Source organism: Sphaeramia orbicularis, chromosome 21 (genome assembly GCF_902148855.1).
Source record: "Sphaeramia orbicularis chromosome 21, fSphaOr1.1, whole genome shotgun sequence".
Classification (NCBI taxonomy): domain Eukaryota; kingdom Metazoa; phylum Chordata; class Actinopteri; order Kurtiformes; family Apogonidae; genus Sphaeramia; species Sphaeramia orbicularis.
In genome coordinates this window covers 6,911,232-6,935,185 of record NC_043977.1, presented here as the reverse complement: position 1 = coordinate 6,935,185, position 23,954 = coordinate 6,911,232, and the positions used below count along the sequence as shown (strand labels likewise).

Sequence of the window (23,954 nt, the reverse complement as noted above, 5' to 3'; positions counted from 1 at the left end):
AAAATAAATCATCCAAAGCATACAAAGATGATTAAAACTAAGCTAATGAACCCTTTCAGACAACACAACACATTTGACATCGACCATGAAGAAGCTCTGAGCTCAGAGGAACTGGATGCCCCTATTATCGTTTAAGTAGACAGTATAGTGGTAGGTATATTTCACATTTTGTTGGTGCAAAACATGCTACAATCTTTCCCCTGAAACACTCATGCAAAGACTTAAAAACACCAGGGTTAATGTCCAAAAGTCTCCAAAAGACTGAAGGATTGCATTTGGAATTTACCCACAGCAGGAGAAAGCAGCTTCACAAGGTAATTATGAAGAAAACACACTATCCAAAGCATAAAAATGATGATTAAAACTAAGCTCATGAACCTTTTCCGATGATACGACACATTTGATGTCGACCATGAAGACGCTCTCTAAGAAGATGATGCAGTTGTGATCATATTTTACATTTTGTTGGTGCAAAACAAGCTACAATCTTTCCCTAAAACCCTTGTGCAAAGACTTGAACACATCGGTTTAATGTCTACATAAATCATACAGAGCCCCAACTGTACGTCACTTAATATTAATCATGTTTAAATCCAACTGCAGCACAAATTTAACAGAAACTCACAGAAAAACTCCAAAACACTGAAGGACCACCGCATATTGTAATTTACCCCACAGCAGGAGAAGGCAGCTTCACAAGGTGATATGAAGAAAATAAATCATCTAAAGCAAAAAAAAAAAGATGAATAAAACTAAGCTACTGAACCTTTTCAGACAACACAATACGTTTGATGTTGAACTGGACGTCTCTATTATCTTTTATATTTAGTATATTTGTGGGTATATTTTACATTTTATTGGTGCAAAACGAGCTACAATCTTTCCCTAAAACACTCGTGCAAAGACTTAAACACACCAGGTTTAGTGTCGAAATAAATCTTTCAATGCTCCAACTGTACGTCACTTAATATTTGTCATGTTTTCATCCTAATGCAACATAACATTTAACAGAAACTCACAAAAAACACTCCAAAAGACTGAAGGATTGTGTGCAGGAATTTAACCACAGCAGCAGAAAGCAGCTTCACAAGGTGGTATGAAGAAAATACAACCTCTAAAGGATAAAAAAACACAATTAAACCTAACCTAATGAACCTTTTCAGACAATACAACATATCTGATGTCAACCATGAAGATGCTCTTTAAGAAGATTTGTGACAGCTACAATCTTTCCCTTAAACACTTGTGCAAAGACTTGAAGGCATCAGTTTAATGTCTATATAAATCTTTCAAAGCTCCAACTGTATTCCACTTAATATTAATCACGTTTTAATCCAAATGCAGCACAAATTTTAACACAAAAAAACCCTCCAAAAGACTGAACGATTGTGTGATGCAATTTAACCACAGCAGGATAAAGCAGCTTCACAAGGTGATATGAAGAAAATACAGCCTCTAAAGGATAAAAAGACGATTAAAACTAATTTAATGAACCTTTTCAGACAATACAACATGTCTGCTGTCGACCATGAAGAAGCTCTGGGCTCAGAGGAACTGGATGTCACTTTTATCTTTTAAGAAGACAGTATATTTGTGGCTGTTTTGTTGATGCAAAAAACGCTACAATCTGTGCCTAAAACACTCGTGCAAAGACCTAAACACACCAGGTTTAGTGTCAAAATAAATCTTTCAAAGCTCCAACTGTACGTCACTTAATATTTGTCATGTTGTCATCCAAATGCAGCACAAATTTTAATAGAAACTCACAAAAAAAAACTCCAAAAGACTGAAGGATTGTGTGCAAGAATTTAACCACAGCAGGATAAAGCAGCTTCACGAGGTGATATGAAGAAAATACAGCCTCTAAACGATAAAAAAAAAAAAAAAGACAATTAAAAACTAACTTAATGAACCTTTTCAGATGTAGTAACACATCTGAGGTCGACCATGAAGAAGCTCTCTAAGAAGATGATGCATTTGTGATTAGAATTTACATTTAGTTGGTACAAAACAAGCTACAATCTTTCCCTGAAACACACGTGCAAAGACTTAAACACACCAAGTTTAGAGTCCAAAAGTCTCCACAGATTGAAGGATTGCATATTGGAATTGAACCACAGCAGAATAAAGCAACTTCACAAGGTGATATGAAGAAACTAGAAGCACTCGGAGAGCGCAGACCTCCGCCAAGGCTGATCAGTGGCCCCCCCGTGGGCCCCCCCACCCCCGATCACCTCCAAATTTAATCATTTCTTCCTCATCCCATTTCCAACAAACCCTGAAAATTTCATCCAAATCTGTCCATAACTTTTTGAGTTATGTTGCACACTAACGGACAGACAAACAAACAAACAAACAAACAAACAAACCCTGGCAAAAACATAACCTCCTTGGCGGAGGTAATAATATTCCATCTGTTACTAAATATGTTGTGTATTTGTAAATATGTTGTGTATTTGTAGATCCACTGTGATCTGTAAATTATAATGTACATGTGGAAATGATAAACCAAAGCATAATAGTGTTAAAATTACATTTTTTTTTCAGTTTGTTCATGTTATTCACATTGTTTGAAGGGTTAGCTGGTAGATGTAAACATTTTCATAATGTAATTTTACTTTTTTTTACTGTAAAGCATAGGGAAAAGTTTGGAGTTGACATTATTTATTATTATGTTATTATTTTACTGGTTCAGACCACTTCAGATCAAATGTAACTGAATGTGGCCCCTGAACTAAAATGAGTTTGACACCCCTGCTCTAGTGCCTTCCCCAGGCTGGACCATGGGACTGTGCAGTGCAGGGTTGGACTGACCTTCCGGTGGTGGGTCGCGATAGGCTGAGACGCTCCACGACGGGCAGGTAAAGAGAGTCGGGCATCTTGTCACTGCGACACGCCTCGATACTCAGGTACTTGAATATGTGGACTTTCCCCTTTATACAGATCTGAAACAGGAGACCAGGACAGACGCAGGAACAGAAAGCACAACGGTTCATTTTAGAGCACAATTAATGTAATCATAGTCACAGTGACTGCATACAGTATTACAGTGGTTCTCAGCCTTTTTACAGTGGAGTACCCCCTGAAATATAGTTTTTTAGTACCCTCAACTTTCACTTCAGCATTTTTAATTGAAAAAAAATTGGCAAAATGTGTTCCTGTGCCAAAGGTATATTTTCAGAAATTTCTAAAAAAAAAAAAAAAAAAAAAAAAAAAAAAAAAGTCACATATAAAAAACACATTTTTAAAGTAAATTTATGCAAAATATAAACTGAAAAATCTCCTCTTTCATTGATAAGAAAAACAAAATAAACTGGTCATTATTGAAATAATGAATCTTTCATCAACAAAAAATAATTACTTATCCACTCAAATAAAGTCATTTTGAATAATACAAAGTACACATGTTCTTCAAATGACACTAAAGCTTAAACAAGATGATTGATGATTTTTTTAAATAATTTTTTTTCCTTTCTTGGCAATATTTTGTACCTATGTTTAAGTGTAAGTTTGCATCTCACAAACTCTGTTACATCTGCCCAGGAGGATAGGTGGCTTGCATTGTGATTTTTTTTGTTTGTTTGCTGTTTTGTTTTGTATGTGTGTTTTGTGTATGTTCTGTTCTGTATAAAAACAACAATTCCTATTGTTTAGACATTTTTTCTGCACTATTGCTGTAAATAATTCAATAAAAAATAACTGGGGAAAAAAAATAAATAAACAGGTCCGTCCTTAAGAGAAAAAAAGATGATTGACAATAAAACTATAATATGAATGTATTAATGTGTTTTATATTTCATCAATTCTCTTAATTAATTTTGTATTCTGTACATGACTTATTTAATATATTTTTCCCCCTGGGCTTCTTCCAAGTACCCTTGGGGGTACACGTACCCCACTTTGGGAACCCCTGCATTATTACATAATCGGAAAAAGAGTGTGTGGGGATATTCTGGAGTCTTTCACAATAAGCTGAGTGGTGTTGTATAAAACACACACAGAACGACAGTCACAACATTTAACTTCTCAGTATCTGAATGAGCACAATACGCACACTTTGTACTTCATGTTATCAAAGGTCAGATTATTTTTCATAATTTGTTTTAGGTCAGAATTCAAAAGTTGTTCATTTTTGCATAATTAAAAAAAAAAATTCTGACCCATCCACTAAAATCAGCATATTGTAAACACTGTTAAATTCCTTCACTGACACCCTTCAACCAAGTAAGTAAAAAAAAAAAAATGCACACTGACACATTTTAGCATTTAACATTTGATGTTATATATTATTATTATTTTTATACATCAACCAATCTTGGTGTTAATCATTGACATATGTCAGGCTGCAAAAATAACAAAAATAAGTAATCACATTTTTCTGTAGTTTATTATTTTGCATCGAAAAATATGGTTTGTTTACATTACAATCATGAAATTTAAAGGGTTAAAAATACGACAATTGTTGAGTATTTTGCATTTTTGTTTACTTCTCAAGTTGACGAAATACAAAATAATTTTAAAAAGTTAAAAACAAACTGTATGATAAATGTTTTGGCATTACTACGGTACTGTGCAGATTATACACTTTTAGTGTTTTGAAGGACCTCTAAGGGCAGGACACCTAAGGGTTGACTGTTTCTGTATGTTTTTTCATAACTGTATAAGCTTACATATTTGAGTTTTCACATTTCATAATAACTCCATCAGATTTAGAAACAGAATAGTTCATTAATCCCAGGGGACATTATTGTGTGTTACAGTTGCTCCATGTAAGTATAATTAAAGTAGCCTCTGAAAAAACCATGAAACATTGTCGTCTGTGTTGGATTTTCAGACGCTGAAGCTGCGTCTGTGTGTTCACCTGTGCAGGTGGGCTCTGTAGTGGGTTGTTCTCTAACTGTAGTGACTGGAGATGCTTCATCTTCCGGTAACACACTGGGATGGTGGAGACTTTATTACAGGAGAAATCGAACTTCACCAGAGGAAGTTCAGACAGATCTGCAGAAAAAAACAACACAAACAAATATAATAAAAAATAGCTCCAATGTCTGTGTATGTCAGTGTCACGTTCTATCTGAATCAATCCCCAGCTGAATGTGTGAGGTTGTCAGGTTCTATCTCTATGTTCCAGTCCTGTGGTCTGGATGCAGATCAATCTAACAATAGAAGTGGGCAGGACTTTCACTGGAGGAGAACTCAACTAAATCAATCGAAGTCCATATATGACTTCTATCAGTGATCAATAGGAACTATATTGATATCTGTAAGCATTTACATGTTATAAACCATCAAAATATGGACCATTAGAAGTAAAGGCAATTTTGTAATATTTCAACAAATTCATAAAAAATTCAAAAATCATAATTTCTCAAAACTGTGAACAAACTTTGTAGACATTGTCCAAAGGAAGATACATATAAAATCTGAAATGAATCCAACAAGCAGTTTCAGAGAAGACTGTTGAAATGTAGACAGTGGTGACCTTGAGTTTGACCCTCCAAGGTCACTCAAGGTCAAAGGTCATGGACTCTAATGAAAGTCCATATATGACTTCCTATCAGTGCTCAATAGTAACTATATTGATATCTGTAACCATTTACATGTCATAAACCATCAAAATATGGTCCATTAGAAATAAAGGAACATTTTTAATATTTCAAACATTCATAAAAAAATGCGAAATTCTAAATTTCTCAAAACTGTGAACAAACTTTGTAGACATCATCCCAGGGAAGCTACATAATAACATTTGAAATGAATTAAACCTTTGTCATCTCTTTTTCCCAAACTCTCCTGCAGTGCATCGTAAAACTCCATCATACTTTGCAGAACAGTTTATTGTTGAAACCACCGACATGTTTCCCATCAAACAGAACAAAGCAGCTGTTGTTATTAGAGCATTGGCTGTTCCACTGTTTCTGTTCCTGAGAACTTCAGACCTCATTAGACTAAAAATACTTGGAAATAAATGCACAGTCTTGGCACATTTGAGGTGATGCAACCTGTTTAATCACAAAACAGTTGATCTGTGGTGTACAAAAAAAAACAAAAAAAAACACATTAAACAGTTTAACAGCAACAGAAAATACTGAAAACTCTCACATTCTCACTCAAATATCACTGGGAGCTGCAGTTATGATAGTAACCACCTTTTAGCAGATTGTCATTTGAGAGGAAACACAACATCTACTGGTTCTGAGGTGGAAAACGTAGCCTCTGATGCAGTGTTTCCTGTGGAGTGGATCTCTTGGTGTGGTGGCGTGTAATTAGGAGTGCTAGAAAATATCGGTTCTGCAATATATCGCAATATTTCATTTCACAATACTGTATTGATATTAAAAAGTACTATGTCAATATTTTTATGTATTTATTCAAATGCAGATATGGTGGAGGTTCATTTTCTGTTTTTCTTTATTGTTGATATCTTATTTATTATCATTTAACACTGTTTTATTAAATAATGGTTATTTGAAGCATCCTAAAAGTACTTTTTAGTGTCTGAGAGGCAGATGTTAGTTCCTTTGGAAACTAGGAGAATTAAAAACATTTTGTGATATAGCATCAGATCCTGTTCTAATCAAATAAAAATGTGTTTAGTATTTGTACATATTTCTGGTGTAATTCAATTCTTCCAGGAAATAATATTTAAAAAAAAAAAAAGAAACAAAAAAAAAAATTGCCTTTTTAACAGTATCATGATATATTGTGGTATATCGTATCGCGACCCTAGTATTGCGATTTGTATCATATCACCAGATTCTTGCCAATACACAACCCTATGTGTAATCGGGGGTGGGTGCAAGCATGGGTTGGCTGGTTTCTGTCCTACTTATTCAATGGGGGGGTATAAGGAGTGGTGCCGTCCGTGAAAGTGACACTCAACACGCGTTAATAATTCCTGTATGTCGTCCCCCCCAGAACCAGCCCCGAGGCCTATTATATATTATCGTAATTTCCAGTCTATAAGCTGCTACTTTTTTCACACGCTGTGAACCCGCAGCTCACACAATGATGCGGTTAATTTATGTTTCACGGGCTGACGAAGAAGGAAATGGAGCTGCTACACGTAAGCTTGGCATCAATGAATCGATGGTGAGACGTTGGAGACGGCAGCGAGAGGCGTGGGTTTGGCTTATGGTCAGGTGCGGCCAATAGTACGGAAAGTACGGTTGACATATGTATAATAAGTCTAATGCGACGGTGATGATTTTTTGTATCAAATGTACGGTGTGGTGGCAAGGATTTTACCAGTGGAAACGCTGCTCTGATGGGATGTTCTGGTCGACTGGAGGCATTTTCAGACAGTTCAGAGGTTATAAATGAGTCCAACAGCTGCAATTACTTGTTTGTTTGTTTATTTATTTCGAATATAATATTAAAACCAAACAACAAAACATTTATATAAAAAGAAAGGAAAACATTTGAAAAGGAGCAGGATGAACTTTAATTTATAATCTCCTGCCCCCTTACCCCATCCTTCTACCTACCCTAAACCTACTACCTACGTCACTATTGTTAGAAAACAGCTTTGTGAAACAGCATCAGGTTCATCTATATTTAGATTTAGTGTCTTTGATTTGGATCAGGAGGAAAAACTACAGAAGGATTGGGTGTATTTTAAGTTTGTGACATTTTCTCAGATGGATTTTAGCTCCTGCACAGTTTTAACCCCCCAGTATCCATGTGAGCATATTATACACACTTTACACTTCATGTAATTAAAGGTCATATTATTTTTCACAATTTGTTTTGGGTCAGAATTCAAAAGTTGTTTATTTTTGCAGGATTTTTAAAATTCTGACCCATCCGCTAAAATCAGCACATTGTAAACACTGTTAAATTCCTACACTAACACCCTTCTACCAAGTGAGTACAAAATACACACTGACACATTTTAGCATGTAACACTTGACGTAGCACAAAAAATATAACAATAATGTATATTTGCCAGTGTTGGTGTTAATCACTGACATATGCCAGGATGAAAAAAGGATGAAATTATAAACATGGCTTATAAAGGTTTAAAAAAATACGATGGCTATTGAGTATTTGATATTTTTGTTTATGGCTCAAATTAATGAAATACAACAAAATTTAAATAAGTGCTGTGTTTGCATTAATTTAGTTGATAATGGAAACATGTACATGATCGGTTAATTAAACATAAATAAATGCCCTGAAAACCCACAACAACATTCAAACGAAGGGCCTCAACTTAGATGTGGAGAAAAAATAATTTGGAAGCCGAAAATAGTGAGTTTTAGTTTTCATTGATAAACCACGATTTTTAGAATAGAATAGAATAGAATAGAATAGACTTTATTGTCATTGTTCAGTGCTACTCCAGTCAGTGCAACAATATGAATAAAAAAAACAATACGTCAGAAAAAAAAATAATAGAGCGAATATAAAATTACAAAAACTGGAAAGTAAAATATGAAAACAGAATATAAAATTTAACAAAAGTAAAAGAACTAAAGTAGAATAAAATAAAAACAGACATAAAATATGAATAGACGCAATATTTACACTATTAACATTATGTATATCTGTGAAGGAGCCATTCATGTTACATTTTTAGCTTTAATTTCAGTGAAATGATTCATTCTCAGACAAAGAACATGTAAAATCTGGACTTTGAAAGGACCAGACGAAACTAAATCAAAGCGAAATAATGCAGATGGATAGAAAATTATAGAAAAACAGAATAAATACAGTAGAAGCAGAGGTCTGAAACACTGCTCTGGGTGTTTAGGGGTTAAAGTAATCCTAATAAGTAATAATGAACTCCATTAAGACCCACCCTGTCCACATGTTACTGATCTTACTTAGGTTCCCATCACAGCCACAGACTTTTTCATCTCTACTCCAGTGATTTATGACGCACTAAACCCGTTTCATGCTAAGCTGTATCTGTAAAACAAAGGTCAATCTACAACTTCATCAGCATTAAAGTGTCACACCCAGAGCTCCAGTTCCTGATCTGTGACTGCTCTCAGACCTTCAGGGATCGTAGGTCACCCCACTGTGAGTGGAGTGGGTTTCTGGTCTGACGTGGGCGGGTCCGTCCTGCTTATAGGTCACACCGTCCTATTTCTGTGTTTTATTGCACATCTGATGCCGGTTTCACTTGACTTATATCAAATTAAATCAGCAGCAGTTGAACATTTGGTCTAAAAATATCCCTCTGTCATTTACGACCCCGTTTCTGTAGTAACACAGAGGTCACAGGGCATCGAAGCTCATACAGAAACAGGAACGCAAGGACTTCTTTGATCATCTGTGATAGTTTAAAGTATAAATACACACTGTTAAAGTAAACAAAAGCTCCTCACTGAGTTTTAGGACTGTGTGAAAATGCTCAGGAATTAAACCAAGGACCTCAGCTCCAAATAAAAGCCAATGTGGAAGTATTTAAGTGTAATACCGATGACGGCCACTAGAGGCTCTGACACTCACAGTTCCAAAAGGCAATATAGTTCCAGTGTCCCTGTATGTCAGCATCATGTTCTATCTGAATCAGTCCCCAGTTGAATTTGTGAGGTTGTCAGGTTCTTTCTCCAGTGTGTTCCAGTCCTGTGGTCTGGATGCAGATTAATCTAACAATAGAAGTGGGCAGTACTTTCACTGGAGCAGAACTCTGCTAATTCAATCAAAGTCCATATATGACTTCTATCAGTGATCAATAGGAACTACAGTTGTGAAAAAAAATTCTTAGACCACCCTTGTTTTCTTCGATTTCTTGTTCATTTTAATGCCCGGTCCATTTGTTTGGACAAATATAATGATAACAACAAAAAAAGCTCATAGTAGTTTAATTTCAGAGCTGATATCTATCCATTCTCCATGTTTTCTTGATAATAACCAAAATCACTTCAGTTCTTCCATCAATATCTGCGTCATTGTACTGACAAAAACAGTGCTTTTAGGCTTTCCATGTTTTCTTTTCTGTCTGTTTTAGTCACATGACATACACAGGAGTTAGTACTCAATTGCATAACCATTGTTTTTGATGACTTTTGATGGTCTAATAATATTTTCCACGACTGTATATTGATATCGCTAACCATTTCCATGTTAAAATTCATCAAAATATGCACCTTTAGAAGTAGAGGTAAATTTTTAGTAATTCAAAAATTTGTCAAAAATTCGAAACTGTGAACAAACTTTTTAAACATTGTCCAAAGGAAGCTACATATAAAGCTTGAAATGAATCTGACCAGTAGTTTCCGGAAAGAAGACTGTTGAAATGTAGACACTGGTGACCTTGAGTTTGACCCTTCAAGGTCAGTCAAGGTCAAAGGTCATGGACCCAAATGAAAGTCCATATATGACTTCCTATCGGTGATCAATAGGAACTATATTGATATCTGTAACCATTCTCACGTTATAATCCATTAAAGTATGGACCATTATCAGTAGAGGCTAATTTGTAATAGTTCAAAAATTTGTCAAAAATTCCAAAATCAGGTGTCGTCATGGTTCCTCTGTCCACGAACTCACCTTCAGGTAGAACACAGAGCAGGTTCCGTCGGACATTGAGTTCCCGCAGCGCTCGGAGTCTGCTGATGTGTCGAGGCAGAGCCGTGATCTCATTACAGCTGATGTCCTGTAAACAGAAACCAAACAAACACTTACACTCATGGATGCATCAGTCTGAGGTAGGGGAGTTTCTGACAGTTTATTAAAGAACCAGCGCAAGATTTAAATGGATTTAGAAGGATTTAATTCCAGTAATGGTACCTTTAACTGAGCTGTTAATAACTACAGAGGTCGCCCTGTTGCACCGCTGTGTTTATAAGGAGCGTTACTGTCACCTACTGTGTGTCCAGCACCCCCGTTAAAAGCCCAGAATGGACATAAACACCAGATGTTACGAGGTGCAGGTGTCAAATATACGGCCTGTGGGCCAAAACCGGCCCACCAAAGGGTCCAATATGGCCCCTGGGATGAATGTTTTAAAAGCAAAAATAACACTGAAGATATTAACAGTCAGTTGTGTTAAAATCATTTTAGTTCATGTTCCACATTCAGACCAATATGATCTCAAGTGGATCAGACCAGTGAAATACTATCATAACCTTGAAATAATGACTCCAAAATGTTCTCTTTTAGTATAAAAAAGTAAAACGACATAAAAATGCTGACATTTAAAAACTATGCTTTCACAACTACCTGAAATGTCTTACGAGAAATAAGTGTAATTGTACCAATATTCTGTTACTAAATGTTTGAGGCAGAATATTATTAAAATTGCACTTATTTCTCTTAAGAAATTTCAGGATATTCAGTTTCAGATTACTTTATTAATCCCAGAAGGGCAATTCAGTTCACAGTTACCCTGCCTCATTGAATGCCAAAACAATTAGGGACAAACAAACAAATGTAAACATTCACAGCAGCATAACTATTGATGTTATTATTGATGTATTGATATTGATGTTATTCACTGGCTTTTTTCACTCTAAAACATTGGGAAAAATTTGGAGTTGACATTATTTATAGGTTAATCTGTTTTTATTTCACTGGTCCAATCCACTTCAGATCATACTGAGCTGAATGTGGAGCACGAACTAAAATGATTTTAACACCATTAATATCTTTAGCGTTATTTTTGCTTTTCAAACATTAATACCACAGGACGGATTGGACCCTTTGGTGGGCCAATTTTGGCCACGGGCCATATGTTTGACATCTGCACCTTGTAAGATCCAGTGTTTATGTCCATTCTGGGCTTTTAACGCTGGTCCTGGACATACAGTAGGTGACAGTAACGCTCCTTATAATTTCAGCTTCAGTTTTATTTAATGCCAGTGTAAGTGACGTAAGTTATAGACTGCGCATCCCCACGTATTCCCCCCACCCCACCCTGGTCCTATAGATCGGCAAGAAACTTAGTTTTATGAAGGGTCCACAACGTTTACCTTCATGGGGCCCACAACTGGTTGCGGCGCCCCTGCAGAGAGAGGTACATTTTGAAAAATAAAATTTTATGTCAAAAAAGTACATTTCCAGGTGTTCTCAGGTCGACTCCAGGTGCATTTTTATCTTAATGTATGTTTCAGTGTGAGTTTGTCTGAAGAACGCAAAGTGGCTTCCCTTTGATTTTGGATTAAACTTTGTGTTCTCCTCTAATTTTCTAAACTTTTAGCTATTATAAAACACAATTTTTGATGTTTATAGGATAATATAACATACATCACTGTGATAAAAAGTGAAAAAAAATAATCATGAGTACATGTTTTCCTGTAGATATTGTTTTATCCCAGTGATAAGGTGCAGTGCTGGAAAAATTGGAAAATGACCCTTAAACACGCTTGCATTTGATCTTGAAAAATGTGTACGAACCCTGATGGATATTTATATCGCCCATATTTATACGGACTATTTATTCTGTCAGTTCACATTAAATAGGTAATAAAACACACTGCTATCATAGTTTGTGCCTTTAAGCTGCTCTAACTGGATCAGATCCAAACATAAAGTACAGGTTAGACCTCCAGTCATTTGTGTTGCTACGTAGCAACAGACATGTCTTCACAAAGTTCAGCTCTGAGTTCAGAATAAACAAAAGTCTAAGTCCTACAACTGGAACCTCACACAGCTTTACTCTGAGCACTGGTTACACAAATAACCCTGGATGCAAACTCCATCAAAGCCTTGTTTAAAGCAGTTTAATGTTGGAACACTTAGGCAGAACAGTAAATAAAAACCAACAGGGTTGACTGAAAGTTCAGAACTCGACAATGAAGGACGAACGCCAAGTCAGCAAAACTTAGTTTGAACTGAATTCAGCCCTTCGGAGCTGAGTGCAGTCTTTGTGTCCAGGTAAAGTCACGCATGGAGGCCAATAAACGGCTTTAAACGCTGCTGGTGAAGGGATCTAATGTCATCAGGACAATAATCCGGCTCACGACTCAGCGGTCGCCATAGCTGCGGTGTGACCGCGGCGGAATCAGGTGAAGACGGCGCGTGGTCGACAATATTCACAACAACTCCATCACATATTCACATATATGGACAAAAGTATGCGGACACGTTGAATTTAGGCGTTTCTTTTCATTAAACTTTAAGGAAATATTGATGTTTATAAACTATATGGACATAAATATTGGGACACATCATGTCTACAGCTGTAAGATGTCCTGTTCATGAGGATTTGAGATTAAAAAAAATATCAATATTTCCTTAAAGTTTAATGGGAGATTTTTCTTCCTCAATGAGATGTGAAGAAAGTAGATGGTAAGATGTGGTAGAAAATGATTATTTACAGAGTACAAAAATATTATAGAAATTTAGAGGTAGAACATTTAAAATCAGTCATGGATTAAAAAAAAAACAATGCTGAGGTAAGTAGAAAAACTGCAGAAAGTAAATAAAATAAGTTAGAAAATGAACAGAAACAAATACCATAATAAATAAAATGAATAGAAATGAACAAAATACTAAGTGTCATGATCAAAATACGGTTTTAGACACTTGGTTTTTTATTCAGTTAATGATAGATTTTACTGAAAAAGTCAAGTGACAACTGAAACAAAATTAACAATTAAATGAATCCTCGAGGCAAAAAAAAGGATTTGAGGATTTTTTTTGTACTCAAATTACTGGAGTACTTGTTGCAGCTCTAGAAAAATAGTTTAGAAATTTAGAGGTGGAACATTTAAAATCATAGTCATTGATTTAAAAAAAAAAAAAAATCACATTTGAGAGAAATGAAGTCCAAACCATTTCTGAGGTATTTTGGAAGCAAAGATAACAATTTAAACCAAACTAATCAATGTAGTGATATTTATCCCAATATAAAACTATAGTATATTCTGATATTAGTCATTATTGTTTTGTATCCCAGAAACACCTGAATTCAACATGTCCACATACTTTTGTCCACATAGTAATAACAGACACACATACAGAACATGCGTCTCACCAGCTCCATGAGGTTGTGCAGCTGTCCGATGGTCTCCGGCAGACTGACCAGCTTGTTGTTGCTGGCGTTGAGGACTCTCAGAGGTAAACCACACAGACAGGCCGGCAGGGCGCCCAGCTGGTTACGACTGCACACACAAACACAAAAACCAACATTCACATCCACACGACCAACAACTGTCATGTGACTGTGTTTGTCCAGCACCTGTCATTAAATTCACAACATGGAGAGACTTAGTTATATCATAAGAATACATCAAGAAACATGCAAAGATCGATGGAAAAAGTGGACAATATACAGAACGACAACTGAGACTATGCTGTAAATGTTTGTGTTGTAAAATCTCAAAAATGAAACAATAAAAGTAAAAAAAAAAAAAAAAAAAAAAAAAAGTAAAAAGCTGTGTCTTGGAAGTAGTTATAGATAACCTCATACTGCAACTCACAAAAAATATCGGCTATGACCCAAAGTTTATGATCGGAGTAAATGTACTCATCTAATTGCATATTGTGATGTCATGGGGTGTTTCTTTTCTAACAGGGGTCTGGGATACAAAACAATAATGACTAATGTCAGAATATAGTTTTATATTGGGATAAATATCATTTCATTGGATAGTTTGGTTTTAATTGTTATCTTTGCTTAAAAATGCCTCAGAGATGGTTTTTACTTCATTTCTCTAAACATTGATTTTGTTTTTTTTATCCATGATTATTATTTTAAATGTTGTACCTCTAAATAAATAATGAACCCACCTTGCCTTGCCTAAATTTCTAAAATATTTTTCATGCTCTGACTGTAAATGATACTATTCTACCACAACTACCCATCTACCGTATGTCCCATAAAAAAAAAAATTACAATCAGACATTCTGCAATGATAACTTTAAAAATAGTAAATCGAAATCAAAATGCAATTCAGGGGAGGTGACAAACGAACCCATGACATGCTTTACAAAGATCCACATTTATCTGTGACCACTAAATCAAATTAAATGGGGTTTTCTGCAAGATGTAGGTAACACGTTATAGCTTCATAGCCTGAAATAGCATTTATTTATTTACCTTTATTTAACCAGGAAAACCTCATTGAGATTAAAAATTTCTTTTCCAAGGGCATCCTGGCAAAGACAAGATTTAGATTGTTAAATGATTTTTGAAAGTTATCTATGCGGAAAATCCAATTGTAATTTTTTTGGGACATACGGTACTTTCTTAACATCTCACTGAGGAAGAAAAATCTTCTATTAAACTTTAAGGAAATATTGATGTTTGTATCTCAAATCATCATGAACAGGACATCTTAGAGCTGTAGACATGATGTGTCCCAATATTTATGTCCATATAGTTTATAAACATCAGTCAAAACCATCTCGGAGGCATTCTGGAAGCAAAGATAACAATTTAAACCAAACTAACTAATGCAATGATATTATCATTTTTATTATTGTTTTGTATCTCAGACCCCTGTTAGAAAAGAAACACCTGAATTCAACATGTCCACATACTTTTGTCCACATAGTGTCGATAGCATCAACAGCAGAATGTGACCCAGACCAGTGTAGTGTTTAATAATACTGAGGGTGATCTGAGTAAGTCCCATGTGAACATCCATGGAACTGAAGTTAATCCTTTTTCCTGTTGACTCATCTCCACATGTCTCCTCTAGTCACCAAAGTTAACTCTAAACTCGACCCGACACCATCAAACTTTAGGCTAATGCTGTTGGATTCAACTTAAATGACTGACTTTTTATCTTCTTATTTTGTCTCAGACAGTAAAGGGGAAACAAAAGTTATCACAACATCTGAACGTGTGAAGATATGCACATGAATAGAGGCTTTTACTTTCTGTTCTCCATCTGCAGTAACTTCTCCTTAACTGTTACTGACTCATCTGATGACGCTCCAGTTGTTTTATACATTTCTGTTGCATTTTACTCATCACTCCTTCTTAGAATAACTCCAAAACACTCAGCCCAGACAACATGACACGTGGCTTTTCATGGTCAAAGGAAATGAAAGGTCCATTAATGTTGCTGTTCACATGCAGCTGTTCATCCCTGATTAAAAACAGTGGCTTTTTTTTTCAGTTTTCCACTGGTGGCAGACATTCCCTCCCTCTTTCGCTCCTTCAAACACCTTCTGGAAAAAGGGCTACTTTAGATATTTACTCATATCCATAAACCTGTCGATATCATAATCATAATGGGGGTTTTTTGTATGTATGATCATTTCAGCTCTGAAAAAAACAACAAATGTAGAGAGGGCCCAAGACATTTGCACAGTAGGATACGCCACACAAAAGTATATATTAAAAAAAAATGAAGTAGCACTCCATAGAAACAGTAATAATCAATAAATACAGAAAATATATGACATTTTTTGCAAGGGAAATTTAGTTTAAGTGTGGAAGACTATTTAACTGTATTGAAGTTTTTGACTGTTATTTACTCTGAAGAACTTCTGATTTTATTGCACAAGTGACAACTTCGCAAGAAATATGGACACAGATATGAAATGATTTAATTGCCTTTATTTTTTATGTATTTATTTTTTGATATTACATACGATTAAGCAGGTCTGTGTAGACTTTATATTCACTATGTGCTTATGCAGCACTTTGCTCACTCCCTTAATAAAACTGCAAACTAAGCATCTTTAATCTGAGCAGAAACCCACCCAATATACAGATCACATACACACAGTTATGAACATATATGTCCGCTCATTTGTATTGGTCTTTATCAATTAATTAGAAAACAACGATATAGTTTAATGAGATCCAAAATAAACAAAAGTAGTCTCTTTCTTTCTGTTGTAAAAGTTAATCCGTTCCACTTTAAAGAAGCTAAAAATAACCCTCATCTTCCTAGAGACAAACTGTGAAAAAGTCTTTCTCATTGTTACTCAAAGAAAACACACTCACTATGTTTTTAACCCTTTAACACCTGACGTGTCTGTGGTGAGCATTCTGAATGCAATTTATTTTAAATATTCATATAAATTCAACCGTTTGCTCAACAGGAAACATTTCAAAATGTGCTGATAGAATAGGCCTTGTCCTTTCCATAGACATCTGAGCATGCTCAGTACATACCCCGATACCTGTGGAAATGGGGAGCAAAACACAGAGCAAAGAGTGAGACAGACTCACTATAAAAATAGATGATTTGGACTTCTTCCTTAATTTTTTTGACTGCTTTTGTACAGAGTTTTGACCATGTAACAGCTTTTTGGAGTTCAACCAGGTGTCAAAAATCAGCTGGACTGATTTAGGAAAAAAGCGCCCCAAACAAAACCTACTGGGCCCAAATTCAAATACCTATTGTTGTTCAGTGTGTTCCAGTTCACAGTTGATGTTCAACATCCTAAATCTCTTGTTGATGTACATTCTAAGTGCCTTATTTAGTCCAAACCTGTCAAACTTCAATTCCTCTCTTTGTCTTTTTCTGTTATTGCACCTGTTTTGACTCTAAAACACACAGTAAAGCATAACCACTGAAGAAAAGGAACACAAGCACATACTCACAGCAGCTTTAATGAACCTGAACACACACGTTTCACTGAAATAATGCTTCAGGGGCTAAAGGGTTAAAGATACAGATTTTCAGGGGAAATTAGGATTTAAAGCACATCTAAGCCGATCATTAATTAAATAACTGAGCACCGTGACAGGCTGTTGGGTAACAGACTATGACAGAATGCTTCGGTGTGTCATTGATGTGGTGATGGAAACACTTCCCACTGATGTGTCTATACATTGTCGTGTTTTCGTGCCCGTGCTCATTGTTCGTCTTCACAGATCTGCTGCAGTGACTCCAGCCGTCGTACCTCCAGCTCAGTGAAGGTCAGAGCAATGCTGCAGTCGGCTGCTGCATGTGCACACAGACCTCCACTCTCCACACTTTGGCTACATTGTCCACACACACAAAAACAAAACATGACCCCGACAACACTGGTCAGACTGAACACACACACCTGCAGTGACTCACACAGTGGCAGCTGTGAGGCAGAACAGTGGAAGTGCGATGACCGTAAGCTGACACACAATACACCGTCGGCGACGTCAAAGGACAATAATCCTGCTTCATTTTAGCCTCATCGCTGATTCAGTGTCATGCTGCGTTTACACTGTACAGGCATGTACACACACTTAGCAGGTATTATACCTCATTAAATACGTTCTGTCATCTTTATTATGTGTCACTGTGCTTTGTGAGTGTGCAGTCACTGCTAACACAGCAGCATTTATACAGGTTTCACACACTAAACTGTCATTTTTCTTGATTATAGGTAACCGAATTCAAGTTAAATACATATTTTTTTAAATTTAGTATTTAAATATAAAAGATAAAGCATAGTGTATTTGTGGTCTTGTACAGGAGTAGATCAATGGATATTTTTATTGTTTATTAAACTGAATCAATAGAAGTGCCACTAAATTTATCCATATTATTTTGTTTAATTTGCCTATATTTGGGGACCAGCCTTTGATTGTATGTGTCAACATTGCCCCAGGCCTTTATTAGAGACCTGGCTTGTAACAGATTCCAACTTCCAACTTCTACTTTGGGGGCGATTATATGGGGACGATTATCTGGGGACAGGCCTTCATTTGTTTGAGTTGGGGTCAACCAGGGTCCAAGAGGATAAACAGTATAAAGTAAAAAGACTTTATTAGGTTCAGTGGTTGGTTTAAAAAATTACAAAAAGATGGACCAGTTAAATTAGATTAAATGTTTGTTCAGATGATAACATATAAGACCTAATATTTAATTTGAAAAACTGAATTTTGACACTATACAGCTTTTTAAGAACCTGCAGATGCTGTATAACATAAAGCAGTTTTTAATTAGAATAAACGATAAGGACGATTCATCCACTTGTTACCCTCTGAGTATCTGCATGAAGTACTTAGGTGTATGTACCACATACCTGAGGTTTAAGGAGGTGAGTGACTGCAGGCTGATGATGCTGTCGGGGATGGTCCTGATGCAGTTGTGATACAGGTTTAGGGTCTCCAAGGCAACCAGCTGGCAAATCTCCGAAGGGACGTCGGTCAGTCTGTTCTTTGACAGATCTGGACGGAGAAAATACAGATACGTCAGTTTAATATTTAACAGTGAAACCACCCATGATCAGACGATGTCACAGTTTAGCTACAAAGTTAGAGGAAGAACTTAAAGGAGTGATATTTTGCTTTTTTAAATAGAATTATGCCTTTTCAAACATTTCCCTGTGGCCTACATAAACTGTAAAAGCTCTGCTTGGGTCTGAATTTTTTATTCATTCAACACCACAGGTCCATCCTCAACCCTATTTCTGAATAATGTCACCAGAAAGGTGGATTGGAGTGCTGGCCCTTTAAAATGTCGTGACGTAACTAGTTATAAAACATAACAAATTAAGCAGGAATTAAAACAGGTTGTAGAAATCCACTTGTGTTTTGCCGGAATGAATATAAAGATAGCTTCAAACTTCATGAACTATTAGGGTCCAAATACACAAATAAATGTACCAAAGACTAATAAAATAGGGTTTAGCAAAGTGATAAGAAACGTAACATTTTGGATCATACCGAATCATGACTGATGCATTCATTTTTTAGATATTTCACTCAAAGCTACAAATGGAGTGACATTTTTATTTAAAGTTTTTTCACGCTGCTTTGGACAATAATCTGACCATATTTGTGATGGAAATCTGACAACACATACGACAAATACAGTCAAAACTCTTCATATTCATTTCACCCAGTCCTGCCATTAATGTACAGAATATGAAGCCAGTACATTCATTCACTCAAAAATTTCTTTACAAAAGAACTGATTACAATCAAACAGGACAGTCTTCGCTCACATAAACACACAAAATTGACACAAAAATTCATAAAAAAGCTGCAAGTGTTGAAAATAAAAGACTACTTGAGCTTTAAAGCGGTGTAGAAATCTAGCTTCTAAGTGCGTTGCAGGTTGTTCCAGTTGGATGGTGCAAGATACAGGAAACCAGTCCTCCCAGTTCAGTGTCAGTATAAAGAAGCTGAACAACCAGCCTCTCCTGCAAACTGTGTGTGTGATGATGAAGAGCTCTGCACTCAAGTGAGGATGTTAAACAAAGTGGGTGGATATGGAAATGTGAAGGTGTTTCCTAGTTGACAAAGACGCAGTGATGTGTGCAGAAAATCACATTTGATATTTAAAATGATAGTGAGATGGACCATTCTGGACCATAATAACCCAAATCAAGTCATATAAACTATATGGACAAAAGTATGTGGACATGTTGGATTCAGGTGTTTCTTTTCTAACAGGGCTTTGGGATACAAAACAATAATGACTAATGTCAGAATATAGTTTTATATTGGGATAAATATCATTGCATTGGTTAGTTGGTTTAAATTATCTTTGCTTCCCAAATGCCTCAGAGATAGCTTTTACTTAATTTCTGTCAACATTGATTTTGAGTGTATGATTTCAAATTCCTCTAAATTTCTAAAATATGTTTAATGCTCTTACTGTAAATAATAATTTTCTACCACAACTAACCATCTACTTTCTTCACATCTCACTGAGGAAGAAAATCTCCTGTTAAACTTTAAGGAAATATTGATGTTTTTATCTCAAATCATCATGAACAGGACATCTTAGAGCTCTAGACATAATGTGTCCCAATACTTTTGTCTGTATCATTTAAAAACATCAATATTTCCTTAAAGTTTTAATGGGAGAATTTTCTCCCTCAGTCATTTTTGTTTTCTATCCCAGACCCCTGTCAGAAAAGAAACACCTGAATTCAATGTGTCCAAATATTTTTGTCCATATAGTGTCTGTTATTCTGGACCATAATAATGAAATATCAGCCACCAATAAAGTCATATCTGGTCTGTCCCAAGATTAGATCAATAAGGTTTACATCTAAAATGCAATCGAGCCTTTATGTGCAAGTAGCATATGGATTTATGTCATTTCTTTTCTTTTTTATTGTGTTTGTTTTTACCTATCCTATGAACCTAGTTTTGGTGTCCTTAATAAAGTGAATGAATGAATATGTTTGTCTTTTCCAGTTGTTCATGTTGGTTGATGTTCCTGTCTAATGTAATTCCTGACAGTAGAACAGTTTCTAGTAGTGGACAGATCTAAAACCCATCACCAGTGGATTTCTCGCTGTTCTTTTCCCAGTCCACTCATGTGCAGATCCAGATCCACAACCCATCTGTCATCGACCACGGGGAAGTCAACGTTTGGCAGTAGGTCAAAGGTCAGCCACTGGAGGCCAGTGCTGCTGACATCACATCCTGCTGGAGCTCAGAAACAACAACCTCCAGTGCAGTTATCAGCAGCAGCCAAATAAGGCCAAGAAATGTCAGGGAAATTATTCCACATTGTTCTGCTGAGGCTGCCGGCCTCACAGCAGCACATTTGTTTTGTTAATGGAGCGACAACAGATCAAGAGTTCATTTCCTTTGGAGGCAACAATCATGGAAAAGTTGTTTTGCATTTTAGATTTGGTGTTCTTGATCAGACTGTATGAGTCAGAAACATCTCACGTTTGTAAAAATAAGAGTGTTGACAACTTGACCTGTGTTTGCCCTGCCCAACAACAGTCGGAGTCTTATTTTTAAGCGTCTCCTCGCTAATTAGGACACGAACAACCTTCAATTAGACACCATCATTCACACTAATGTGTACTGCTGGTTAGCAGGTCACCAGAGGTCAAAGCTCCACCCACATTCAGAGAACACAGACTCCAGAATGGGACGAAGACACTTCAGCTTATAGAGGAAAGTCACCAGGGTCATGACGTTTGTAGGGGTGGGTATCATTAAGATTTTATCAATACTATTACTCTTACTGATACTTATGTTTATTGATCCGGTACTTCAACGGTACAGTTTGACTTCATTATTATAATTATTTGCTTTATTTTATCATTTGTGGCTTGGGTGTAAGTAATTATAATTAATATACTTTATCAGGAAAGTGCAAGAGGATTGTTTTGAACTAACTGCCATCATAAGTTGCTTGTGTGAAACAAATATCAGAATCAGAACACTTTATTATCTGTCATGACAAAAAATCATCAGGGTCATGAACCCAAATGAAACTCCATATATGACTTCCTATCAGCGATCAATAGCAACTATATTGATATCTGTAACCATTTACATGTTGTTTTCTGTTGTTTAATGTTTCAGAAATTCATAAAAAATTAAAAAATCTAAATTTCACAAAACTATGAACAAACTTTGTAGACATTGTCCCAAGGAAGATACAAATAGAATTTAAAATGAATCCGATCAGTAGTTTCATCTGAGAAGATGTTTGAAGAAATTGCTAATTACGACGATGAGGATGACGAAGATGAAATCAGACACAGTGCCTTCACCAACGCTCATGACCCATCACCCAATGAGCTATAAAAAGTAAATGACTGATTTATGAATAAAAAAAAGTCTGTATTATACTTAATTCACAAATGACTGATTGAGTAGATGACTAAATAAATATAATAGTATTTATCATATATAATTATTTAGTGCATTCATCATTTGTATTAAACTGAATACAGGACTGTGCGTGTTTTGACAGTGTGGTGATTTTCCTACTCTGAATCTAAAGGAATGACAAATCAGATGTTGGCATTTTAATCATTAACTCATATTGGTATTTGTAAAATTTAGCAACCAGATGAATGATAAACTCCTGCCACAGTCCGACATAAATACCCCCTCTTATTCCATCTGCATACGTCCAGTGGGTCAGACTAATAATAAGTGAATAAACATATAGAACATAAATGGTTCTGTATTAAACAGAGCTCATATATCACAGAGGAGGCTTGTTCCACATCCTGCTGACAGATAACACCGTCTCTTATTGAAACCACTCAGCTGTTTGACCAGCGCCTCATGGACGATATGAGATTTTCTCCCTGTTAAGCAGTTTTTTTCAGCAACATCCTCTATCCATCCACCTCCAAGGCCTCCAGAGGAACCCCCAGCACAAAGTCAGGGTTCCAATCAGTGCATTCGCTCCTGAATTTAACAGTTAAGGAAACTGCACCGGCTGCAAGATTCACAGCCTCACAACTACTATAATGACAGAAGGATGAAAGGGTTTCAGCTGCAGATGCACATATGTATCACCCACACATCATATATGCTGATACTGGATAATATCAGTGAATATGATGTGTTTTCACTAATGACAGATACACTATATGGACAAAAGTATGTGGACGCATTGAATTCAGGTGTTTCTTTTCTAACAGGGGTCTGGGATATAAAACAATAATGTCTAATGTCATAATATAGTTTTATATTGGGATAAATATCATTGCATTGGTTAGTTTGGTTTAATTGTTATCTTTGCTTCCAAAATGCTACTTAATTTATCTAAACATTGATTTTGTTTGTTTTTTTAATCTATGACAATGATTTTAAATGTTCTGCTTCTAAATTTCTAAATATTTTTCCTTCTCTGATTGTAAATAATAATTTTCTACCACAACTAACCATCTACTTTCTTCGCATCTCACTGAGGAAGAAAAATCTACCATTAAACTTTAAGGTAATGAAGGACTAAAAGACATTACATTAAGAACTATTTTTATATTTACAATGGAAGATTTCTTTGTAAAGGTGGGATAAATTATTAACTATAACATAATAATAAATTGCATTTATAAAGCCTATTTCATTCAACAGAATCTCAAAGTGCTACAGAGAAAACAAAGTCCTATATTAAAAAAAAAACTACATAAAAAATAAAATACTATAAAATAAAAATCTACATGTAAAACAAAACATCATGGTGGGAAATAAAAAGCTTGTCTAAACTTATTAATTTCTTTATTGTTACTAATTTTTTGTCTGGTTTGGTCCAATTTACAATTTTTAACATAATTATTTAATAATTTTTGATTAAAATTGTAATTGTTGCTTTAATCTAAGTCAAACTGTAACTCATTTACACACATTTCTATTATGTGTTTTCTTTCGTCTGTACACCGACTTTTCATGG

At 35.6% G+C, this 23,954-nt stretch overlaps 1 protein-coding gene across 1 annotated transcript in view; it reads right to left on the bottom strand.

Annotated features, from left to right (window-relative positions):
• LOC115412803 (leucine-rich repeat and calponin homology domain-containing protein 1-like) overlaps positions 1 to 23,954 on the bottom strand; it is a 100,142-nt gene that overhangs the window by 31,868 nt on the left and 44,320 nt on the right. The window contains exons 2-6 of the mRNA XM_030125464.1: positions 18,868 to 19,012; positions 13,931 to 14,057; positions 10,504 to 10,609; positions 4,862 to 4,998; positions 2,815 to 2,945 (exon numbers count right to left, since the gene is read on the bottom strand). Of these exons, the coding sequence (XP_029981324.1) occupies positions 2,815 to 2,945; positions 4,862 to 4,998; positions 10,504 to 10,609; positions 13,931 to 14,057; positions 18,868 to 19,012 (646 nt within the window). The remainder of the gene's footprint in view (positions 1 to 2,814; positions 2,946 to 4,861; positions 4,999 to 10,503; positions 10,610 to 13,930; positions 14,058 to 18,867; positions 19,013 to 23,954) is intronic.